Here is a 20,400-nt window from a genome sequence, read left to right on the forward strand (position 1 = left end):
CTGCCCTTTCAGCGGTAGTACTAAAATTTCATATATATTTTTGTGGTGACACTGTTCAGGTTTATATCTATTGGGTTATCTTGCCAAATCTATAACCAGGACTTTTGTCAAGGAAGTGCTTCTGGGAATAGATGGAAGACATGACCTATCTCTGCAGTGCAGATACTCCCTCTGCACAAGAATGGGCTGAGGGGAATGATGTACCTGCCCACTGCCCTGGTCCCCAGTGCAGAAATGGATCCTCTGAGTCAAAGGAGAATTTGAATGATGTTTTGGATTAGAACTCCCCTTGTGCTTTTCGCTTGCTAGAAGCAGGTAAGACAGACTCTCAAGCCCCCACAATGGCATCCTTTCTACAAATGATTATTTGATTGACATAGATAGAAACCTTTGGAGAAGCCCCTCTAAAGAGTGCTTTGCAGGTTCCCATGGGTCCCTTTCATGTGTATTCCTTATTTTCATGGAACTGTTTTCAGCGAAGCTTGGAAGCCCTCACTTCACCAAGCTCCTTCATAGATCTCTGCTGTGTGAGAGGTGCTATTATTTGTTCCAGAGGTACAGCCTTCAGAATCACTTAGGAAGTTCAGAGGAAAGGAATGTTCATGTCATGTCACATATCCCTTAAAGTTGTGCCAATAGTGGAAGTAGAAGTGGATCAAATGATTCCAAAAAGGAAGAGAGTATTCTTAACTGCAAATGATACAGGAGATAAATTCCTGAAGGGAGTCCCCAGGTACATCCCTGGCTAGATCTGTGAGCACTATCTTGGCTACAGAAATGTGGGAAGCTTGACCGTTGTTGCTCTCTCCCCCTGTCCCTGCCACATGAATGTCTCTGTAGCAGCATGCACCAAATCTTTTTCTGTTCCATTAGGGCCACTAACTTCCCAAAAGCTTGTTGAGGGGAAGAGTCAAGACATGTCATCAGTTTTCCCCCCAGTTATTATCCAAATGTTGGAATTTGAGAAGTTTTGACCAGCTCTGTTTGAACAAAAATATAGAAGGGTCATTAGTATGTAGACTGCCTCGTCTCCTTCCAGACCATGCATGGAATGGCTCTCCGCATAAGAATATTCCCTGTGTAAAAGCTCAGCTTCCCAAAGAATTCTGAAACTTCGCTAACAATTTTCTGGTTGCTCTTGGGCACATAGGGTTTGCTTATGCTCACAGCAAATGTTGTTGATTCCTCTGTCATAATGCAAGAGACCTCTCTAGCCACATCAGAGCCTTAGCACATACCTCAAGGTCCATCCTTTCCAAATACACTTTCAGATACTGAGTTCCTTTCCTTCTAGCTATTTCAGCTGATTTGGGCTGCAGTAAATGCTTCAGCTCCTCTGGATCAACATGTCATAAACAGATAGCTAAGGGTTAATGTCTCTTTCACCTGAAGCACCTGACCAGAGGACCAATCAGGAAACTGGATTTTTTCAACTTTGGGTGGAGGGAATTTTGTGTCTGAGGTCTTTTGTCTTTGTTTTCTGGCTGCCTGCTTTCTCTGAGCTTTGGAGAAGTAGTTCTACTTTCTAGTCTTCTGTTTCTAAGTGTAAGGACAAAGAGATCAGATAGTAAGTTATATGGTTTCTTTTCTTTGGTATTTGCATGAATATAAGTGCTGGAGTGCTTTGATTTGTATTCTTTTGGAATAAGGCTGTTTATTCAATATTCTTTTAAGCAATTGACCCTGTGTTGTATCATCTAATACAGAGAGAACATTTGTACTTATTTTTCTTTCTTTTTATATAAAGTTTTCTTTTAAGACCTGTTGGAGTTTTTCTTTACTTCAGGGAAATTGAGTCTGTACTCACCAGGGAATTGGTGGGAGGAAGAAATCAAGGGGAGATCTGTGTGTTGGATTGCTAGCCTGATGTTGCATTCCCTCTGGGGGAATAGGAAAGTACTTTTTGTTTCCAGGATTGGGAACAGAGAGGGAGATTCACTCTGTTTGGATTCACAGAGCTTGTGTCTGTGTATCTCTCCAGGAGCACCTGGAGGGGGGAAGGGAAAAAGGATTATTTCCCTTTGTTGTGAGACTCAAGGGATTTGGGTCTTGGGGTCCCCAGGGAAGGTTTTTCAGAGGGACCAGAGTGCCCCAAAACACTCTAATTTTTTGGGTGGTGGCAGCAGGTACCAGGTCCAAGCTGGTAACTAAGCTTGGAGGTTTTCATGCTAACCCCCATATTTTGGACGCTAAGGTCCAAATCTGGGACTAAGGTTATTACATGAGTGGCAGCCGGTGGGATGATATAGACAGAATCCAGAAGCCAGTGGAAATAGTTTATTTTTCTCTTCTCTGCTAAGGGCTTTTTAGCAGAGAGAAGCAGTTGGTTTTAAAAGGGAACCAGAGAGAATTTTTTTTTTCTGCTCTCTCTGGCAGTTTGTGGCTTGCATGTTAAGGGTCTTTTGTCATGCAATAGCCCTCCCATTAGGAGGCAAGTACCAGCACTTATAGGCATGCAAATAAAGTGGTTTTTCTGGTTTCCCTTCATTGAACATTAGCTAGAGAGAGAAAAGGAAAATTAGCTAAAGGCACTGTTGCTAGGCAGACTTCAGGAGGCAACAGAGAACCTGCAGTTCAGAAGATAAACACCGGAGGGCACCCCAACACAAGAAAACAGGAACCATGACTTCTAAGGCAAAAATTGGCGCCGAAGAACAAATCAAAGAAGCTGAACACAGGCGACAGATGGAGATGAAAGAAAGAGAAGAACAGATCAAAGAGGCAGCCTACCAAAGAGAACAGGCAGCCAAAGAGGCAGCCAAAGAGGCAGCACACAAAAGAAAACTAGAAGAAGAAGAGGTGGCCTACCGAAGGAAACAAGCAGAAGATGAGTTGGCCCACAGAAGGAAGCAAGAAGAAGAGGAGGCGGCCCACCGCCGAGACATGGAAAAACACCAAAAAGAAATGGAAAAACAACAAAAAGAGAATGAAGAGAAGGAAAAACAGAGAAAACATGAACTGGAGATGGCAAAAGCTGGGCTGCCTGTGCCAGCCAACCCTAACAACCCGGCGCCAAATATTGCTCCACAGCACAGGAAATTTCCCACCTACAAGGCAGGTGATGACACCGAGGCCTTCTTGGAAAACTTTGAAAGAGCCTGTCTTGGGTACAGCATCCCCAAAGACCAGTACATGGTAGAATTGAGGTCACAGCTCAGTGGACCTTGAGCAGAGGTGGCAGCTGAAATGCCTAAGCACCAAATGAATGACTATAAACTTTTTCTAACCAAGGCCAGATACAGGATGGGGATAACCCCAGATCATGCCCGTCGGCGCTTCAGAACCCAAAAGTGGAAACCAGAGGTGTCATTTCCCAAACACGCCTACTACATTGCAAAAAACTATGAGGCCTGGCTAACAGGAAACAACATTCAAACCTTGGAAGAACTGAACCTCCTCATACAAATGGAGCAGTTCTTGGATGGTGTTCCTGAAGACATCACGCGGTACATACAAGATGGAAACCCCAAGAATATCGCTGAGGCGGGGGAGATTGGAGCCAAATGGATGGAACTGGCAGAAAGCAAGAAAGCTACTGTCAAGGGGAACGATTACCCCAGGGGGCACACAGACCATAAACCCTACAACCGAGGACAGCCAAAGACCCCACATACCACCCAAGTAAAGCCACAGATACCCTACCCTTCAACCTCACCAGTCTCCAGTAACTCACCTCGGCCCAGTGACCCATCAGATGGAAGATGCTTTAAGTGTAATGAACTGGGACATATCAAGGCCAAGTGTCCCAAGAACACCATGCGAGTGCAATTCATTACACCACCATCACACCAAAGATCCCCAGGCCCGGATGCCTCTCAAATACCCTTGGAGCGAAGGGAAAATTTGAGAGTGGGCGGAAAGAAGGTTACTGCGTGGAGAGACACGGGGGCACAAGTGTCAGCTATCCACCAATCCTTCGTTGACCCCAAATTCATCAACCCAAAGGCCAAAGTTACAATTTACCCCTTCATGTCACAAGCTGTAGACTTGCCTACAGCTCAACTGCCTGTCCAGTACAAAGGCTGGTCAGGAATGTGGACTTTTGCAGTCTATGACAATTATCCTATCCCCATGCTACTGGGGGAAGACTTGGCCAACCAGGTGAGGCGGGCCAAGAGAGTGGGAATGGTTACACGTAGCCAAACCAGGCAAGCTTCCAGACCCATTCCTGTTCCTGAGCCGTCCACAGAGGCCCCGTCTGTGTTACCAGAGACCCAGACAGAGGTAGTGGACCCGGATTCCATGCCTACCACTGAAACAGCCACAGCATCTCCAGTCCCAGGCCCGGAACTGGAACAGCAACCAGCACCAGCAAGTGCAACTACATCTTCAAACTCAACGCCAGAGGGCGCCAGCGAGCCAAAACTGGCAGAAGCAACAGACAGCCATACCCAAAAGGCTCAGCCAGAGCCTGAAATACCCTCAGGTGCACCAGCGGAGAGCGGTTCACCAGCAACGGAAACAACCCCATCACCTACATCGCTTCCAGAGGGACCAAGCCCAAGTCCACAGTCTGAGGAAGAACTGGTGACCCCAGACTCAAGGGAACAGTTCCAGACTGAGCAGGAAGCGGATGAAAGCCTTCAGAAAGCTTGGGCGGCGGCACGGAGCACCCCACCGCCTCTCAGCTCTTCTAATCGATCCCGGTTTGTTATAGACCAAGGACTTTTATACAAGGAAATTCTTTCTGGTGGACACCGGGAAGAATGGCAGCCGCAAAAACAGTTGGTGGTTCCAACTAAGTACCGGGGGAAGCTCTTAAGCTTAGCCCATGATCATCCCAGTGGCCATGCTGGGGTGAACCGAACCAAGGACCGGTTGGGGAAGTCCTTCCACTGGGAGGGGATGGGCAAGGACGTTGCCAAGTATGTCCGGTCTTGTGAGGTATGCCAAAGAGTGGGTAAGCCTCAAGACCAGGTCAAGGCCCCTCTCCAGCCACTCCCCATAATTGAGGTCCCATTTCAGCGAGTAGCTGTGGATATTCTGGGCCCTTTCCCAAAAAAGACGCCCAGAGGAAAGCAGTACGTACTGACTTTAGTGGACTTTGCTACCCGATGGCCAGAAGCAGTCGCTCTAGGCAACACCAGGGCTAACACTGTGTGCCTGGCCCTAACAGACATCTTTGCCAGAGTAGGTTGGCCCTCTGACATCCTTACAGATTCAGGGTCTAATTTCCTGGCAGGGACCATGGAAAAACTGTGGGAAACTCATGGGGTGAATCACTTGGTTGCCACCCCGTACCACCATCAAACCAATGGCCTGGTGGAAAGGTTCAATGGAACTTTGGGGGCCATGATACGAAAATTCATCAACGAATTCTCCAATAATTGGGACCTAGTGTTGCAGCAGTTGCTGTTTGCCTACAGGGCTGTACCACATCCCAGTTTAGGGTTTTCACCATTTGAACTTGTGTATGGTCACGAGGTTAAGGGGCCATTACAGTTGGTGAAGCAGCAATGGGAGGGGTTTACGCCTTCTCCAGGAACTAACATTCTGGACTTTGTAAGCAACCTACAAAGCACCCTCCGACACTCTTTAGCCCTTGCTAGAGAGAACCTAAAGGATGCTCAAGAAGCGCAAAAGGCCTGGTATGACAGACATGCCAGAGATCGGTCCTTCAAGGTAGGAGACCAGGTTATGGTCTTGAAGGCGCAACAGGCCCATAAGATGGAAGCATCATGGGAAGGGCCATTCACGGTCCAAGAGCGCCTGGGAGCTGTAAACTACCTCATAGCATTTCCCAATTCCTCACTAAAGCCTAAAGTGTACCTTGTTAATTCTCTCAAGCCTTTCTATTCCAGAGACTTACAGGTTTGTCAGTTTACAGTCCAGGGAGAGGATGCTGAGTGGCCTGACGGTGTCTACTACGACGGGAAAAAAGACGGTGGCGTGGAAGAGGTGAACCTCTCAACCACCCTGGAACGTCTGCAGCGGCAACAAATCAAGGAGCTGTGCACTAGCTTCGCCCCATTGTTCTCAGCCACCCCAGGACGGACTGAACGGGCATACCACTCCATTGATACAGGTAATGCTCACCCAATCAGAACCCCACCGTACCGGGTGTCTCCTCATGCCCAAGCTGCCATAGAACGGGAGATCCAAAACATGCTACAGATGGGTATAATCCGCTCATCTACCAGTGCATGGGCATCTCCACTGGTTCTGGTACCCAAACCAGATGGGGAAATACGCTTTTGCGTGGACTACCGTAAGCTAAATGCTGTAACTCGTCCGGACAACTGTCCAATGCCACGTACCGATGAGCTATTGGAAAAGTTGGGACGTGCCCAGTTCATCTCTACAATAGACTTAACCAAGGGGTACTGGCAAGTACCGCTAGATGACCCTGCCAAGGAGAGGTCAGCATTCGTCACCCATGCGGGGGTGTATGAATTCAATGTCCTTCCTTTCGGCCTTCGAAATGCACCCGCCACCTTCCAGAGGCTGGTAGATGGTCTACTAGCTGGACTGGGAGAATTTGCAGTTGCCTACCTCGATGATGTGGCCATTTTTTCAGACTCCTGGCCCGAACACCTACTACACCTGGAAAAGGTCTTTGAGCGCATCAGGCAGGCAGGACTAACTGTTAAGGCCAAAAAGTGTCAAATAGGCCAAAACAGAGTGACTTACCTGGGGCACCAGGTGGGTCGAGGAACCATAAACCCCCTACAGGCCAAGGTGGATGCTATCCAAAAGTGGCCTGTCCCACGGTCCAAGAAGCAGGTCCAATCCTTCTTAGGCTTGGCCGGATACTACAGGCGATTTGTACCACATTACAGCCAAATCGCTGCCCCACTGACCGACCTGACCAAAAAGACCCAGCCAAATGCAGTTAAGTGGACTGATGAGTGTCAAAAGGCCTTTACCCAACTTAAGGCAACGCTCATGTCTGACCCTGTGCTCAGGGCCCCGGATTTTGACAAGCCATTCCTAGTAACCACCGATGCATCTGAGCGTGGTATAGGAGCAGTGCTCATGCAGGAAGCAACAGATCACAACTTCCATCCTGTCGTGTTTCTCAGCAAGAAACTGTCTGAGAGGGAAAGTCACTGGTCAGTCAGTGAAAAGGAATGCTATGCCATTGTGTACGCCCTGGAAAAGCTACGCCCATATGTTTGGGGACGGCGGTTCCAACTACAAACTGACCATGCTGCACTAAAGTGGCTTCATACTGCCAAGGGGAACAACAAGAAACTTCTTCGTTGGAGTTTAGCTCTCCAAGATTTTGATTTTGAAATTCAACACATCACAGGAGCTTCTAACAAAGTAGCTGATGCACTCTCCCATGAGAGTTTCCCAGAATTCAGTAGTTAAAAAGTTTTCTTAAAATGTAGAAGTCTGTTAGTTATATACTTAGTAGTATATGTAAAGGTGCATGTGTTGTATTAATCTGTTTATTTTCAAGTTCTAGAAGGAAATCGCCGCCAGTGAGCTTCCCCACTGTCTGCAATTTGGGGGGCGTGTCATAAACAGATAGCTAAGGGTTAATGTCTCTTTCACCTGAAGCACCTGACCAGAGGACCAATCAGGAAACTGGATTTTTTCAACTTTGGGTGGAGGGAATTTTGTGTCTGAGGTCTTTTGTCTTTGTTTTCTGGCTGCCTGCTTTCTCTGAGCTTTGGAGAAGTAGTTCTACTTTCTAGTCTTCTGTTTCTAAGTGTAAGGACAAAGAGATCAGATAGTAAGTTATATGGTTTCTTTTCTTTGGTATTTGCATGAATATAAGTGCTGGAGTGCTTTGATTTGTATTCTTTTGGAATAAGGCTGTTTATTCAATATTCTTTTAAGCAATTGACCCTGTGTTGTATCATCTAATACAGAGAGAACATTTGTACTTATTTTTCTTTCTTTTTATATAAAGTTTTCTTTTAAGACCTGTTGGAGTTTTTCTTTACTTCAGGGAAATTGAGTCTGTACTCACCAGGGAATTGGTGGGAGGAAGAAATCAAGGGGAGATCTGTGTGTTGGATTGCTAGCCTGATGTTGCATTCCCTCTGGGGGAATAGGAAAGTACTTTTTGTTTCCAGGATTGGGAACAGAGAGGGAGATTCACTCTGTTTGGATTCACAGAGCTTGTGTCTGTGTATCTCTCCAGGAGCACCTGGAGGGGGGAAGGGAAAAAGGATTATTTCCCTTTGTTGTGAGACTCAAGGGATTTGGGTCTTGGGGTCCCCAGGGAAGGTTTTTCAGAGGGACCAGAGTGCCCCAAAACACTCTAATTTTTTGGGTGGTGGCAGCAGGTACCAGGTCCAAGCTGGTAACTAAGCTTGGAGGTTTTCATGCTAACCCCCATATTTTGGACGCTAAGGTCCAAATCTGGGACTAAGGTTATTACACAACATGTGTGGAATCCTGGGGCTACTGGCTCTGTAAACATAATTCCTATGTTGTCTTCCCTGGCCTATCTTCCTGGTGCCTACTCTATTGGCTTATGTGGGTTGGCATGAAGATCCCCCTCCTAACCTCTCTCAGTGAGCGAGAGAGAGAGAGAGGTTTTCCCTTTTCATATCTCTGATGGGCCCCTCTGGGCTAGGGTTTGGTAGCACAGAGGGCAGTTCACATTAGGGAGAATTTTACCTTTTGGGGAAAAACTGAGAGATTTGATGTTGGAAAAGCTGAGTAAATAATCATATTAGATGGAAGCATTATGGATTGGACTTGCTGAATATCTAAACTTAATATGTTTGTAAAACTGTACTCAAATCACCTGACTTTGGAGCCTTGTCGGACTTCTTGTGTTTATTTGAAAGTTATGCTTCAGCATTTCCTAAACTGCTTTTTCCCAAGAGGGTCTCCTTAATGTATTCACAAATTTAGTGTAGTAATTGGGGCTGTCTTTCTTAGCTGGATTATGACGTTTAGAAAAGAAATTGAATAAGCTTCGTTAGTTTGGGAAGTCAATGGAAGACTGACCACTTGAATCTATAACCCCATTAATTAGGATTGTGAGCAGGTTAATAGATATGGTGCACTGGTATTTTTCAAGATTTATGAAAAATGGATGCTGAATTTTAAAAAGAATGCTTTAGCTTCTTTTGAGAGAGAATCTCATGTGCAGCTCTGACAGTCAGTAGCTCACTGACTTGATTGTAGAAATAAATGAGAGATGCTTAAATATACATGCATAAAAATGATGAATCTTGTTTTGCAACATTTGCAGCCATTGATTTACTCTTTTCTTTCTCTTCTTTCACCCCAAAACACTGAGGCCTCTCTGAGAGTTCTTAACAGAATCCCAAAGTAAGATCCTGGTGCTGCAGCCTCTTTTGTATCAATCTGACCTGTTGCAAAAAGTGTTAGATAATCTAATGGATTTACAGAAACTTTAGAATGGTATGCTATCAAGGTTACAGCTTTCACATTATCTTTGTTATGGAGGCACTGGTTGTGATTCCATAGTTAAGGTAGTAATCCATTTTGCACTTAACGCAGGGATTCAACTCTGTTTTACATGTGTTCTCCTCAAACTTACAACACTTACTTTTTGAGTACCAAATTTTCTGAGGATATACAAATAAATCCATTAGTTTTTTGATTCAGATTAATTAAACTGGGTTCTTTATGAAATTTAGCATCTGGCCCTGTTTTTTTTCTCCCAAAGGATCTTAGCAACAGAATAACACACACTTCAAACTTTTCATATAGTTAAAATTAATTGATATCTTGTGCATAGGCTGTATTTGAAGAAATTAGATTGTAACTAAGTTATTAATGATAGCTACAGACAGTCCCAAGTAAACAGCCCAGGTAACTCTTAAGTGGAGTTGTTGTGACATCAATGATAACTCAACCAGTTGCCACCCTTCCTCTACAGCTAATTTACAGTCAGCGTTTTTACTGGCGGTAATTACTCAGTAGTGTGAAGGAGGCTGAGAGAGTTGTATAAAATTGGCAGATTTAGTCCAGTGATCATTGCTCTTTAAAGGTTCTGTAGCTGCCAGCTGGTTTATATGTCAGTTGGTTGGTCTGATAGCGCTGCTGCCTTGTCTCCACTGCACATTGAGGAAGCGCTGCTGAGGAAGCGGGAGGCAGCCGTGTAGGAGAAGCCATTAAAGCAGAGTGTCATCGGGAATTGATCTAGCGCTGATTTTTGTTAACACAGCCTTCCTAATACCTAAATCAGTTGCACATTAAGGGCCAGATTCACCAGTACACTTCAGCTGCATTGTGCTGCTCTGGGGAGACAAACTTAACTGGTCAGTGCAGTCTGGCTGCTTTGCTGTACCAATGAATGTGTCCTAAGTTAAATGATTTAAGCTTAAAGCTACATATGTTCAGATCATTAGAAATATTGAATATTAGCATTGTTTGGGGATTTCTTTTTTAGTACTCGTGTGGACAATCTTCAGGGAAATTGCCAGACAAAAAACTGTTTTAAAATGGAACGAAGATTGAGAAGAAATAGCAGTAATTTAGGGGTAAACAGTATTTCAGTATGTTGTAATTATCCCTTAAATCAGCAATATAAACCAGGAATTTCAGTGTTAACTGTATTTTTTTTAAGTGTGCCCTTATGTTAAAGTAAGAAATTCCCAGTTAAGGCATGCAAACAACCTTATATTGGCCCTGTACCAGCACTATAAAGGAGGAAAAAAGTGAAGAAAAAAACATGCCTTGAAAAATCATTTGTGTATCCCGTGCAAGATCCAGGCAGATTTGCAGTTGGAGAAGTGCATGGACTGTTCCCCAATTACTTCCTCCAAGGAGGTGGTGGCAGGAAGAAATGCTGCATATTGTATGAGCTTCTGGTGACATTCAGCTTCTCTGGCTAATCTTCTACTTCTCCTGGGATAGGAGGCTCTGTGCTACCCTTTGCCATCCACTCACTGCTGTTGACACAATCTAGCCCCAAATAACTAAAAACCAAAATTCCACAAAATTAAACATTGGCTCAGCAGAAAAACACAATGGGCCAAATTCAGCCCTGAGCAATTCAGATGATTTAAATAGAATTACCTCAGCAATTAATTTGAGCCACAGCTCTATACACTCAGTGCGTGTTTTACCGGACTAAAAGCTGAATAAGGATTTGATAAAGGGAAGAGGGAAATGGAATGCATGCAACACAAATGGTGCATTTCTTTTGAACTCTGAATGGCGGCTACTTTTCATTTTTCAAAATAAAAAACCGTTTTAATTCCTTTTGCCTATTCTGCCCATTTAGGTTTCATTGACTTCAGTAGGCTTTGGAACTGGTTTGATTTTATTTACCTTGCTTTTTAATGATTTTATTCACACCTATTTGCTTTGGACAAGTGTGTGTGTAGGCTTAACTACCTGTTTCTATTTTGAGTTTGAGTATGTGATTATTTTTAATTCCTTCTTATTTTCAGTTTCTGTCCTCTAGACTTATTTGGTTTTGGCATGGTTGTTGCCCTTAGGACCTCAAAATCCAAATGACAGAGATGGGGAAAGGGATAAACATGAAGGAAGGATTCTAATGTAAAATTACTTGGGCCATATAAGGAAATACAGTGTTATATACTATGCAGTTACTTATGGGCTTCCATTCTGGAGTCTGATTTGTGTGTATCAAGAGCGTTTAAAATGTAGTTTTAGGAAAGTGTGTTTGAATTCATAGCATTTGGATATGATCCTTTAAACATTTGCTGTGTGTATTAGTACTGCCTCTTAATTCTATAAATGTGGTTTGTTAATGCTTAAGTTTATTCGGCTATAATTATGGAAAATTAGTATATCTCAGAAATGTATTCTAGATAGATATCTAGAATTATGCTTCAATAGTGGGACAGTTGCCCAGTGTTTTAAGTAATGGCTACAGCCACATAATTAACACGTTTCCTTGAGCATCCAGCCCTTAGTCTAAACATTTTTTGTCTTGGATTTGTTTCATATGAGAGATTTACTTATCCTTTTGCTTTGGTAAATCCAGCTGTGATTTAAAAAACAAAATCAAATTGTTTCTTAGAGGATGTATGGAGATGTAAGTAATTCTTATGGTGATTCTTTCTGCTTCATTGGAAAGTTTTTCCTTTTGACTTAAATAGGTTTTGGGTCAAACCCCTGGTCAGTAAACACCTTTTCATAATACTTAGCTGTTATATAGCATTTTTATCCATAGAAATCCATAGAAATGCTTTAAAAAGGGGAAAGTAAGTTTCATTTTCCCCACTTTACGGTTGCAGAAACAGCCACAGAGTGCTGAATAACCCAGCTGGTCAGTGCAGAGCTGGGAACAGAACCCAGGCCTCTTGATTCCTGTTATTTACAACTGGCTTAATGCCTATTGCTTTTACAGTTTGCCAGAGCACCATCATGGAGTAATTCTAACTGTGGCTTTAAAAAAAAAAGATTGCTGCATTCAGCTGCTTCAGGTATTGAGGGAGTTTCAGTGTGAACATCAGTTCTAAGGAGCAACTCAAGTACTATGGAAAATGTTTCTACAGACCTCTTTCAGGCTTGGTGGAGACCCATAGCTATGTCCTTGGAGCTTCACCCAGGCCACGTCCAGACTACCCGCCGTATCGGTGGGTTAAAATCGATTGCTCGGGGATCGATATATCACGTCTAATCTAGACGCGATATATCGATGCCCGAGCGCGCTTATATCGATTCCGGAACTCCATCAACCCCACGGAGTTCCGGAATCGACACGGAGAGCCGCGAACGTCGATCCCGCGTGGTGTGGACGGGTGAGTAATCCGATCTTAGATATTCGACTTCAGCTACGTTATTCACGTAGCTGAAGTTGCGTATCTAAGATTGATTTCCCCTCCCTAGTGTGGACCAGCCCTCAGAAACCAAAGTTCTCTCCTACTTGACCTAGCCTTTACTTAGGATAGCAGAATGCTAACAGAGCTTTTGGAACAGAAAATCAGATCGGAATTTAAAGCCTGGCACATCAGTAGACAGTAACTTGAAATGTTTAACTCTTCTATCAGTATAATAGAAGGGTAAACAGATGGCCAGATTAGATAATTCAGACTGATGTAAAAAACAAAGGTGGAAACTGAAAAGTGTTAAAACAAAGGAAAGTCTTTTGTAAAAGAATGGATTGCTGTATTTAGGATTGAACAGATTGAGAACCTGGTGCCCGTAAAACTGAGTCTGGGTGCCTGGGAAGGATTTTCTTTTATTTAACTGCTGGGCTGACCTGAAAGCTGTTATGTGATACTGAGGTGGAGAAATCTCTTCTGATGGAGATAATGCCATGGTGAACCTTGGAGCACCTGATATAGTGCCATGTATTTCTAGTTTTCAGAACAATGGTTCTTTTCTTGTTATGTAGCTCATTAACAAACCTTTTTACAATACTTGCACTGCTTTCCTATTTTTCCCCTCACTCACCATCAGAGGAGAGCATGGACTTTCAAACAAAACATGTATCCCATTAGTAGGGCCAGTCTTTATTAAGACCCCTGCAAGCAACTCCAATTGACTTAAATAGTGACTAGAATGGGAATTGTGATGCATTGACACCTCTCAGAATCACGTATTGTTTTGGTTTTCTTTTTGACAGACTCCTCATATAGGGAAATGTTAAAACTCTCATTTTGTTTGATTTATAATTTAAAACAAAAGTCCAAAAAGCAATGGGTACTTTGCAAATCATAAAAGAATGAGAAAATAACTTGGCCCAGCTCTGCCCTTTAGTGAAGTACTATGAATTCTGCTCTGTTTTGTATTTCCTCAGGAGATGGTGAGCTCTACACTTTTGGAGAGCCTGAGAATGGGAAGCTAGGTTTGTCGCCTGAACAACTGAAAAACAATAGGGTTCCACAGCTTGTTCCTGGAATTTTGGAAAGGGTTAATAAGGTAGCTTGTGGTGGAGGACATACAGTGGCACTTACAGGTATGAAAATGAGTTGGCTTTTCTCAGATCCTGTAATTAAAAGAATCACTTTGCTTGATAGAGCAAACACTCTTATGAAATGTCAGACAATGCTTAGACAAACTTTTCTTCTGTCATATTACATTGAAAATGAAATCTGTTTTTTTCCATGAGTTCTACAAGAAAGCCTCCCCTTGTGAAATTTTAAATGACCTTGAATATGTGTTAATTAGTCACTTTTCTGACTATAACCACTCTTTATTGGCTATAAAGAAAAATGTGTGATCTGTTGGGAAAAATACAGGACTGGGATCCATGAGCTGATTATTTCTAATCTACTCCTGCAGGAATTCTGCACATCTGCAGATATTCAGAATTCACGTATCCTGCAGAGTCTTTTTTCCTGCAGAAAATACGTCTGCCAAAGTGCTGCAGTTCCACCTTTCATCACCCACCAGAGGCCATTGTGGTGCCACAACAGCTAGCAGCATGCTGGCACCACAGCAGCCTCTGGTGGAAAAAAGGTGGAACTTCAGCACTTCTTTGGCAGAAAAAAAATTCTTCAGGATACACGAATTCTGAATATCTGCAGATGTGCAGAATTCCTGCAGGAGTAGATTAGAAATAATGAGTTCATGGATCCCAGTTCTGTATTTTTCCCAATAGATGATACATTTTTCTTTATAGCCATTAAAGAGTGGTTATAGTCAGAAAAGTGACTTGCCCAGAACTGCAGCACTTCTGGGGCAGAATTCTGTGCATGCCCAGTATTGAAGAATTCACCCAGTAGCAGAACTTCATCACAGCACACTGCCTGCAGAACCAGGTTAGGACAGAGTGAGTGACATGGGCGTGCTTGGGGGGGGGGGTCTGTGTGTGTCACAGACTGGGGTTCAGAATAGCTAGTGGGGGGGCAAGACTGGGGACTTAGTGGGCTGGCAGAATTGAACCTGGCGACAGGCAGGAGGGGTGCAGGGACAAAGGAGGATGGGGGAGGCTGCAGAGACCCATGCAGATTTGCCTGTCTGAACGGGAGAGGCTTGGGTTCAGCCAGGGTCTCATGGGAGAGGCTCCCCAACTCCCTAACAATCCCGCCCCACCCCAAAAAGCCCTGTTCCATATTTCTTACACCCATACCCAGCAATCCTTCAGGTTCACTCCAGACTCCTTCCCTTTCTCTCAGCTCCTCCGTTAGCCCTGACTCTCCCAAACCTTTGCACTGCTTCTGACAGTTCTATAATGTAATTTAAATGAATTACTCAAAGTTCTATATTAATATGCCTAGTAAGGAATCTATTTGTCAAAAAAAAATATCAGAATCTTTTTTGGTCTGTATTGTTACAGACATACTTGATGACATATATTTTGAAATAAATTACCAAAATAATTGAAACTGGCATGATTATATTGTGTTGTTTTGACAAAATGTGCAGAATTTTAAAATATTGTGCGCAGAATTTTAAAATGTTGGGCACAGAATTCCCCCAGGAATACCAATCCTAGCTCCAATACTGTGGCTTTAGGCAAGGTACTTAATGTCTCTGCCTCCATATATCTGATACTAATATATAATACCTCATAGGGATTTTGTGAGAATGTATTAGTTGTTTGTGCAGTGCTATATAGTCTAATAAACCATTAGAGTGGGCTATTGCTAAGCTAGCTTTTCAAAGAGAAAAATGACACTACTAGCTCTTCACTTTCATATTTCTAACTTGGCATTTTTATTATTTTTGCTTACTGGGTTTATCTCTCTTTATTACTGATCTTTTAAATTAGATTGGTTAATGATTCTTGTATTTATACTTTAGCTCAATCCTGCAGATATTCCATCACCTGGGTGGAGCAGGAAGCTTCTTGAGTGAATAGGACCAATGCCATCAGTTTACGCAGAATCTAAGCTTTTAGCTAAAAAAAAGAAAAGTAATATTCTGTCTCACAAACTCATCGACTTTAAGGTCAGACGGGACCACTGTGATCTAGTCTAACCCACCCATTCCTGTAATACATCTCTATCCTCTGACTGAGTTACTGAAGTCCTCAAATCATGGTTTGACTTCAGGTTACAGAGAATCCACCATTTACACTAGTTTAAACCTGCAAGTGACTCATGCCCCAAGCCGCAGAGAAAGGCTGAACTCCCCCAGGGTCTCTGCCAATCTGACCCAGGCGGAAATTCCTTTCCAACCCCAAATATGGCAACTAGTTAGATACTGAGCACATGGGCAAAACCCATCAGACAGATACTTGGGAAAGAATTGTCTGTAGTAACTCAGAGCTCTCCCCATCTAGTGTCCCATCACCAGTCACTGAAGATATTTGCTGCTAGCAGTTGCAGATGGGCTACATGTCCTTGTAGGCAGTCTCATCATACCATCGCTTCCATATATTTATCAAGCTCAGTCTTGAAGCCAGTTAGGGTTTTGTTCTCACTGCTTCTCTTGGAAGGCTGTTTCAGAACTTCACTTCACTTCTCTGATGGTTAGAAACCTTCGCCTAATTTCGAGCCTAAGCTTGTTGATAGCCAGTTTATATCCATTTGTTCTTGTGTCCATATTGATGCTTGACTTAGATAACTCTTCTCCCTCCCTCTTATTCATCCCTCTGATGTATTTATAGAGAGCAATCATATCTCCTCTTAACCTTCTTTTGGTTAGGCTAAACAAGCCAAGCTCTTTTAGTCTCCTCTCATAAGGTAGGTTTTCCATTCCTTGGATCATCCTAGTAGCCCTTCTCTGGACCTTTTCCAGTTTGAATTAATCTTTCCTAAATGATCTGGGAAACCTGGAATATCGTGTGCAATTCTGATGGGGTCTCACCAGTGCCTTGTACAATGGTACTAACACTTCCCCATCTCTACTGGAAATACCTCACCTGATGCATTCTAAGACTGCATTAGCCTTTTTCATGGCCGCATCACACTGATGGCTCATAGTCATCCTGTGATCAACCAGTGACCCAGGTCTTTCTCCTCTGTCACATCTAATTGGTGTGCCCCCAGCTTATAACAAAAATTTTTGTTGCTTAGTCTCCAAAGGCAGGATGTTGCACTTTGCACTATTAAATTTTGTCCCATTTCTATTAGTTCAGTTTACAAGGTCATCCAGATCTTCTTGTGTAAGTCATCTGTCTCTTAGAATTGTGATAAAAAAGCTTTAAGAACATGAAGCAAGAATAACAGGCATAGCAGCTGTGAGACTGTGTGTGAGCAGATACTATTGATGCACTGTTTGGCATGAAGGGACAGATTCTGAGTATATCCTGTTCTCTCACCCCACTGGCAGGCTAAGTAAGGCCCAGATCACTCCTCATACTCCATGAATGCAGATAACTGCCTTTTACTACCTATTTCTGAGGGCTGCCTCCTCAGGGTCAGGATGGGGAGAGCAGAAGTGACCAAATTCCTTATTCTCTACTCTTATTGTCAACTGTGATGCTGTTCTTCTTAGAAGTTGAGCAAATAGAACAGATTTTATTGAAGTTCTTACTACCTATAGATGATACCCAATCAAACAAACAAAACATTGTATGAAGCCAGAATATACTATGGTGCAAGAAGCAAGCAAGGAAAAACGGAATTGGGCAATATAATTGAATTAACTGAAGCTCAGCTGCCCAAAATGATCTGGGAAAAATTAGTTTTCCTGAAGAAAGGAGGAAATTAAGGCAATATGCAGAGCTCATTTTCAAAGGTCTCCTGAAATTCAAAGATGAGGAGGCAAATGGGAATTATAGGCTAATCTGGATAGGGAAGGGATATTTGTAATATTTGAGCTCTCTCATTATGTAATCACACTCTTGAAATGGGCCTGCATGCTTCACACCAAACCTGGATCCTTCTAGAAATCTCTAGCCATCGGGGAATGCATGGAGCTCACCTTGAGCCGCGGAGCACTCCTATAAGGAATCACGTTCTCCCCTACACCGTTATTTCCTCTATTCACCATCACAGCAAATCAAAAATGTGAAAGCTATCTGGACTCTTTGGCTACAGCTGCTTCATCTGTAATCGCAGCTACCACTTTGAGGTGAGGAGGAAGTGTTCTGCTCTATCTATTGACATATATACAAAGGTGGAGATATCATGAATAAGGTGATAGAGAAGAAGAAAGATTGAAGTCCTTGGTCATTTGCCAAACTGCTCCCCTTTTTAAAGAAAAGTATTTCATATATCACAAATCCTGTCAACTTGCTCCAAAGCCAAACTGACAAGAAGAAATCTTAAACCTTATTTTGGCTCGAAAAAATCTAAAACCCTATTGTTAGAAGCACAGTTACACTGCTTGTACCTTTGGGCCTTTTTCTGCTGGCAAAGAGAATGCTTGAGTCCTAACTCAAATTATCTTGAACTTATCCCATTTTACTAAGTTTTGGAGGGGGCCATCTTTATTCTGTTGTGGTGGCATGGAATGGAATCATGTCCAACAGTAAGTGCTCAAGATATTTGGAACAGTTTTGCTATGCCTTTGCACTCTTGCCACCAAAACTTTGTCCCTTTCTCATCCCTTTACAGGGAGCCCTTTCATGAGAAACTGCTGAGAGGGATGTAGTTATAACCCTTCTCTATCTCGAGCAGAGTAACAGAAGTGGTTCCTCAGTAGTATCAGAAACAGAGATGCTGTTCTCAATACTTCCTGAGCCCTAATGGTTTTTGTTTGGTTGGAGTTTTTGAGAGGTATCTTCTATTATAGGCTCAAGCACTCTAAAAATTCAGAATAGTGGCCTTGGCCTCAATAATTGCATTACAAATCTAAGGGATGGTTTGCCTAACCCTCTTGTTTCTATGTATTCCATAAAGACTGCTCATTGAAAATGCCTTCTTTTCTGTGTTGGAGAGGATCATTACCTGTATTTGATTTTTCTTTTGCATCCTTAGTCTTTAGCAAATGTCTTACTGTGTTGGCAACTCACTTGAGAAAGCTGTGCATTCTTTTTTTCTCATTCCATGGCAACTGACTACTGAAAGAACAGATGTTCAGAGAGGCTTAAATTGCCTTAGAGAAGAGTATGTTCCATACCTTGGTTTAGACTTAGCAAACAATATGATAAACATCCAACTTCACTTAAACTCATTATGTTCATCAGAAGCAAGAATGACAAAGGTCTGTTTGTCTCTAGAGAAATTTCAAGACATATTTGAATGTTCCTAAGGCTATTAGAATTTATGACGTCATGCATCCTGGGAAATCCATTTGCCAATTTGAGGGTGAGACTTCAGTTCTGGCTAAAGAAAATATCTGCTTCAAGAACAATATGTATTCATATATTCATATCTGGGAAGTCTAGGTATCTGTCAGTTATTCTTCTGTTAATTGGAATTAAGGGATCTCTTTCTGATTTCTTACTTTATTTTACTTGTTAGCAATCCCTTTCTGGATTTTTTTCCTAGCACTGAATCTTCCAGCAGAGGGAGCTTTTAATATTACATTTAGTAGGAAGATAATTTTACAAAATGTTTTGCATACTTAAAAAAAAGTCTTACTCTTTATATTTCACAGTCTTTTGATTTTGCAGAAGTGACCCTTAAAACTGTTTTAAAAGAGCGATGATGGGTAAAAGATATCCTGTAAGCAGAAATATTTTTTTTTCAGCTTTTTGTTACAAGGCCTGATCCTGTATTTTTTGTTGACCTGAAGTTGCAATTAAAGTCAGTGAATATGTTGGGCTAGTAATGCTGGGTCTGCTCCACTTCTATTTTCTTCCCATCCCTTTTCTTCTCCCACAAGAGAAACAAGATAAAGGTGGGAGAGTGGTTGGGAGAGAGCGCTGGAGTAAATGTAATGTGTGATTTGTGTTTAAATGTGCTACCAGTTTATTGCTCCTCAGAGAATGCAGCAAAAAAGCATTCAGTTACTGTACGTTGATGGCTGGTGTGATGGCCTGGCATCCTCCCCAGGGGTGGGAGGAGCTTGTGCTTCTCCTGCTTCTAGTGCTATGGTGTGGTGTCTACCTCCATAGGTAGGAAGCATTCCTGCCCCGGTGCTGCAGTCTGGCTTCTACCCCACAAGTGGGAGGAGCACCTACTCGTCCTGCTGGTGTACAGTGTGACTTCTTCTACTTAAGTTTGATTTCCTGTGGGAGTACAATGTACATTCAGACATATTCACTTCCATTCAGAAGTCTTGAGTTCTCTCTTCCTTTTGGTAGCGAGATGTGGAGCTCCTTTACTTCCACTTAAAAAATCATCAGATATTTTCAACATATGTAAACATAAAAGTATTTAAAAATACTTTTATTTAGCTGCTGAATGTAACCTTGCCATCTGAATGACCTTGATTCTTGAACAGAGAGAAATGTTATAAAAGCAAATATTCCTGATGCCTGCTGGTGGTTGTATGGATAATGAATATGAAGAAGAAAATTTGAGCTAGGAGTTTCCAGATACATTGCAATAACAACATTGTCAGTGTTTTTTTAATATTTCAGCAATACTAGACCTGCAAAGGTTTGGATCATCATACATAATAGATTTTTATGTGTGGCAAGAAGTTCAAGACTTGGTCATTGAAGAAGAAAATATACATAATGATTTTTTTTAATAATTGTGGGCTTGTATTCATCTCAGCTGTAATATATAACATTGTGTAATTTTCATTGGCTGATTTTCA

At 42.5% G+C, this 20,400-nt stretch overlaps 1 protein-coding gene across 5 annotated transcripts in view; it reads left to right on the forward strand.

Annotated features, from left to right (window-relative positions):
* The window catches only part of RPGR (retinitis pigmentosa GTPase regulator), a 119,112-nt gene that overhangs the window by 26,725 nt on the left and 71,987 nt on the right, over positions 1-20,400 (forward strand). For all 5 annotated transcript variants that reach the window (XM_050936552.1, XM_050936553.1, XM_050936554.1 and 2 more), the window contains one exon: positions 13,655-13,813. In XM_050936552.1, the coding sequence (XP_050792509.1) occupies positions 13,655-13,813 (159 nt within the window). The remainder of the gene's footprint in view (positions 1-13,654; positions 13,814-20,400) is intronic.

This window comes from Gopherus flavomarginatus, chromosome 1 (genome assembly GCF_025201925.1).
Source record: "Gopherus flavomarginatus isolate rGopFla2 chromosome 1, rGopFla2.mat.asm, whole genome shotgun sequence".
In the NCBI taxonomy this organism is placed as follows: Eukaryota; Metazoa; Chordata; order Testudines; family Testudinidae; genus Gopherus; species Gopherus flavomarginatus.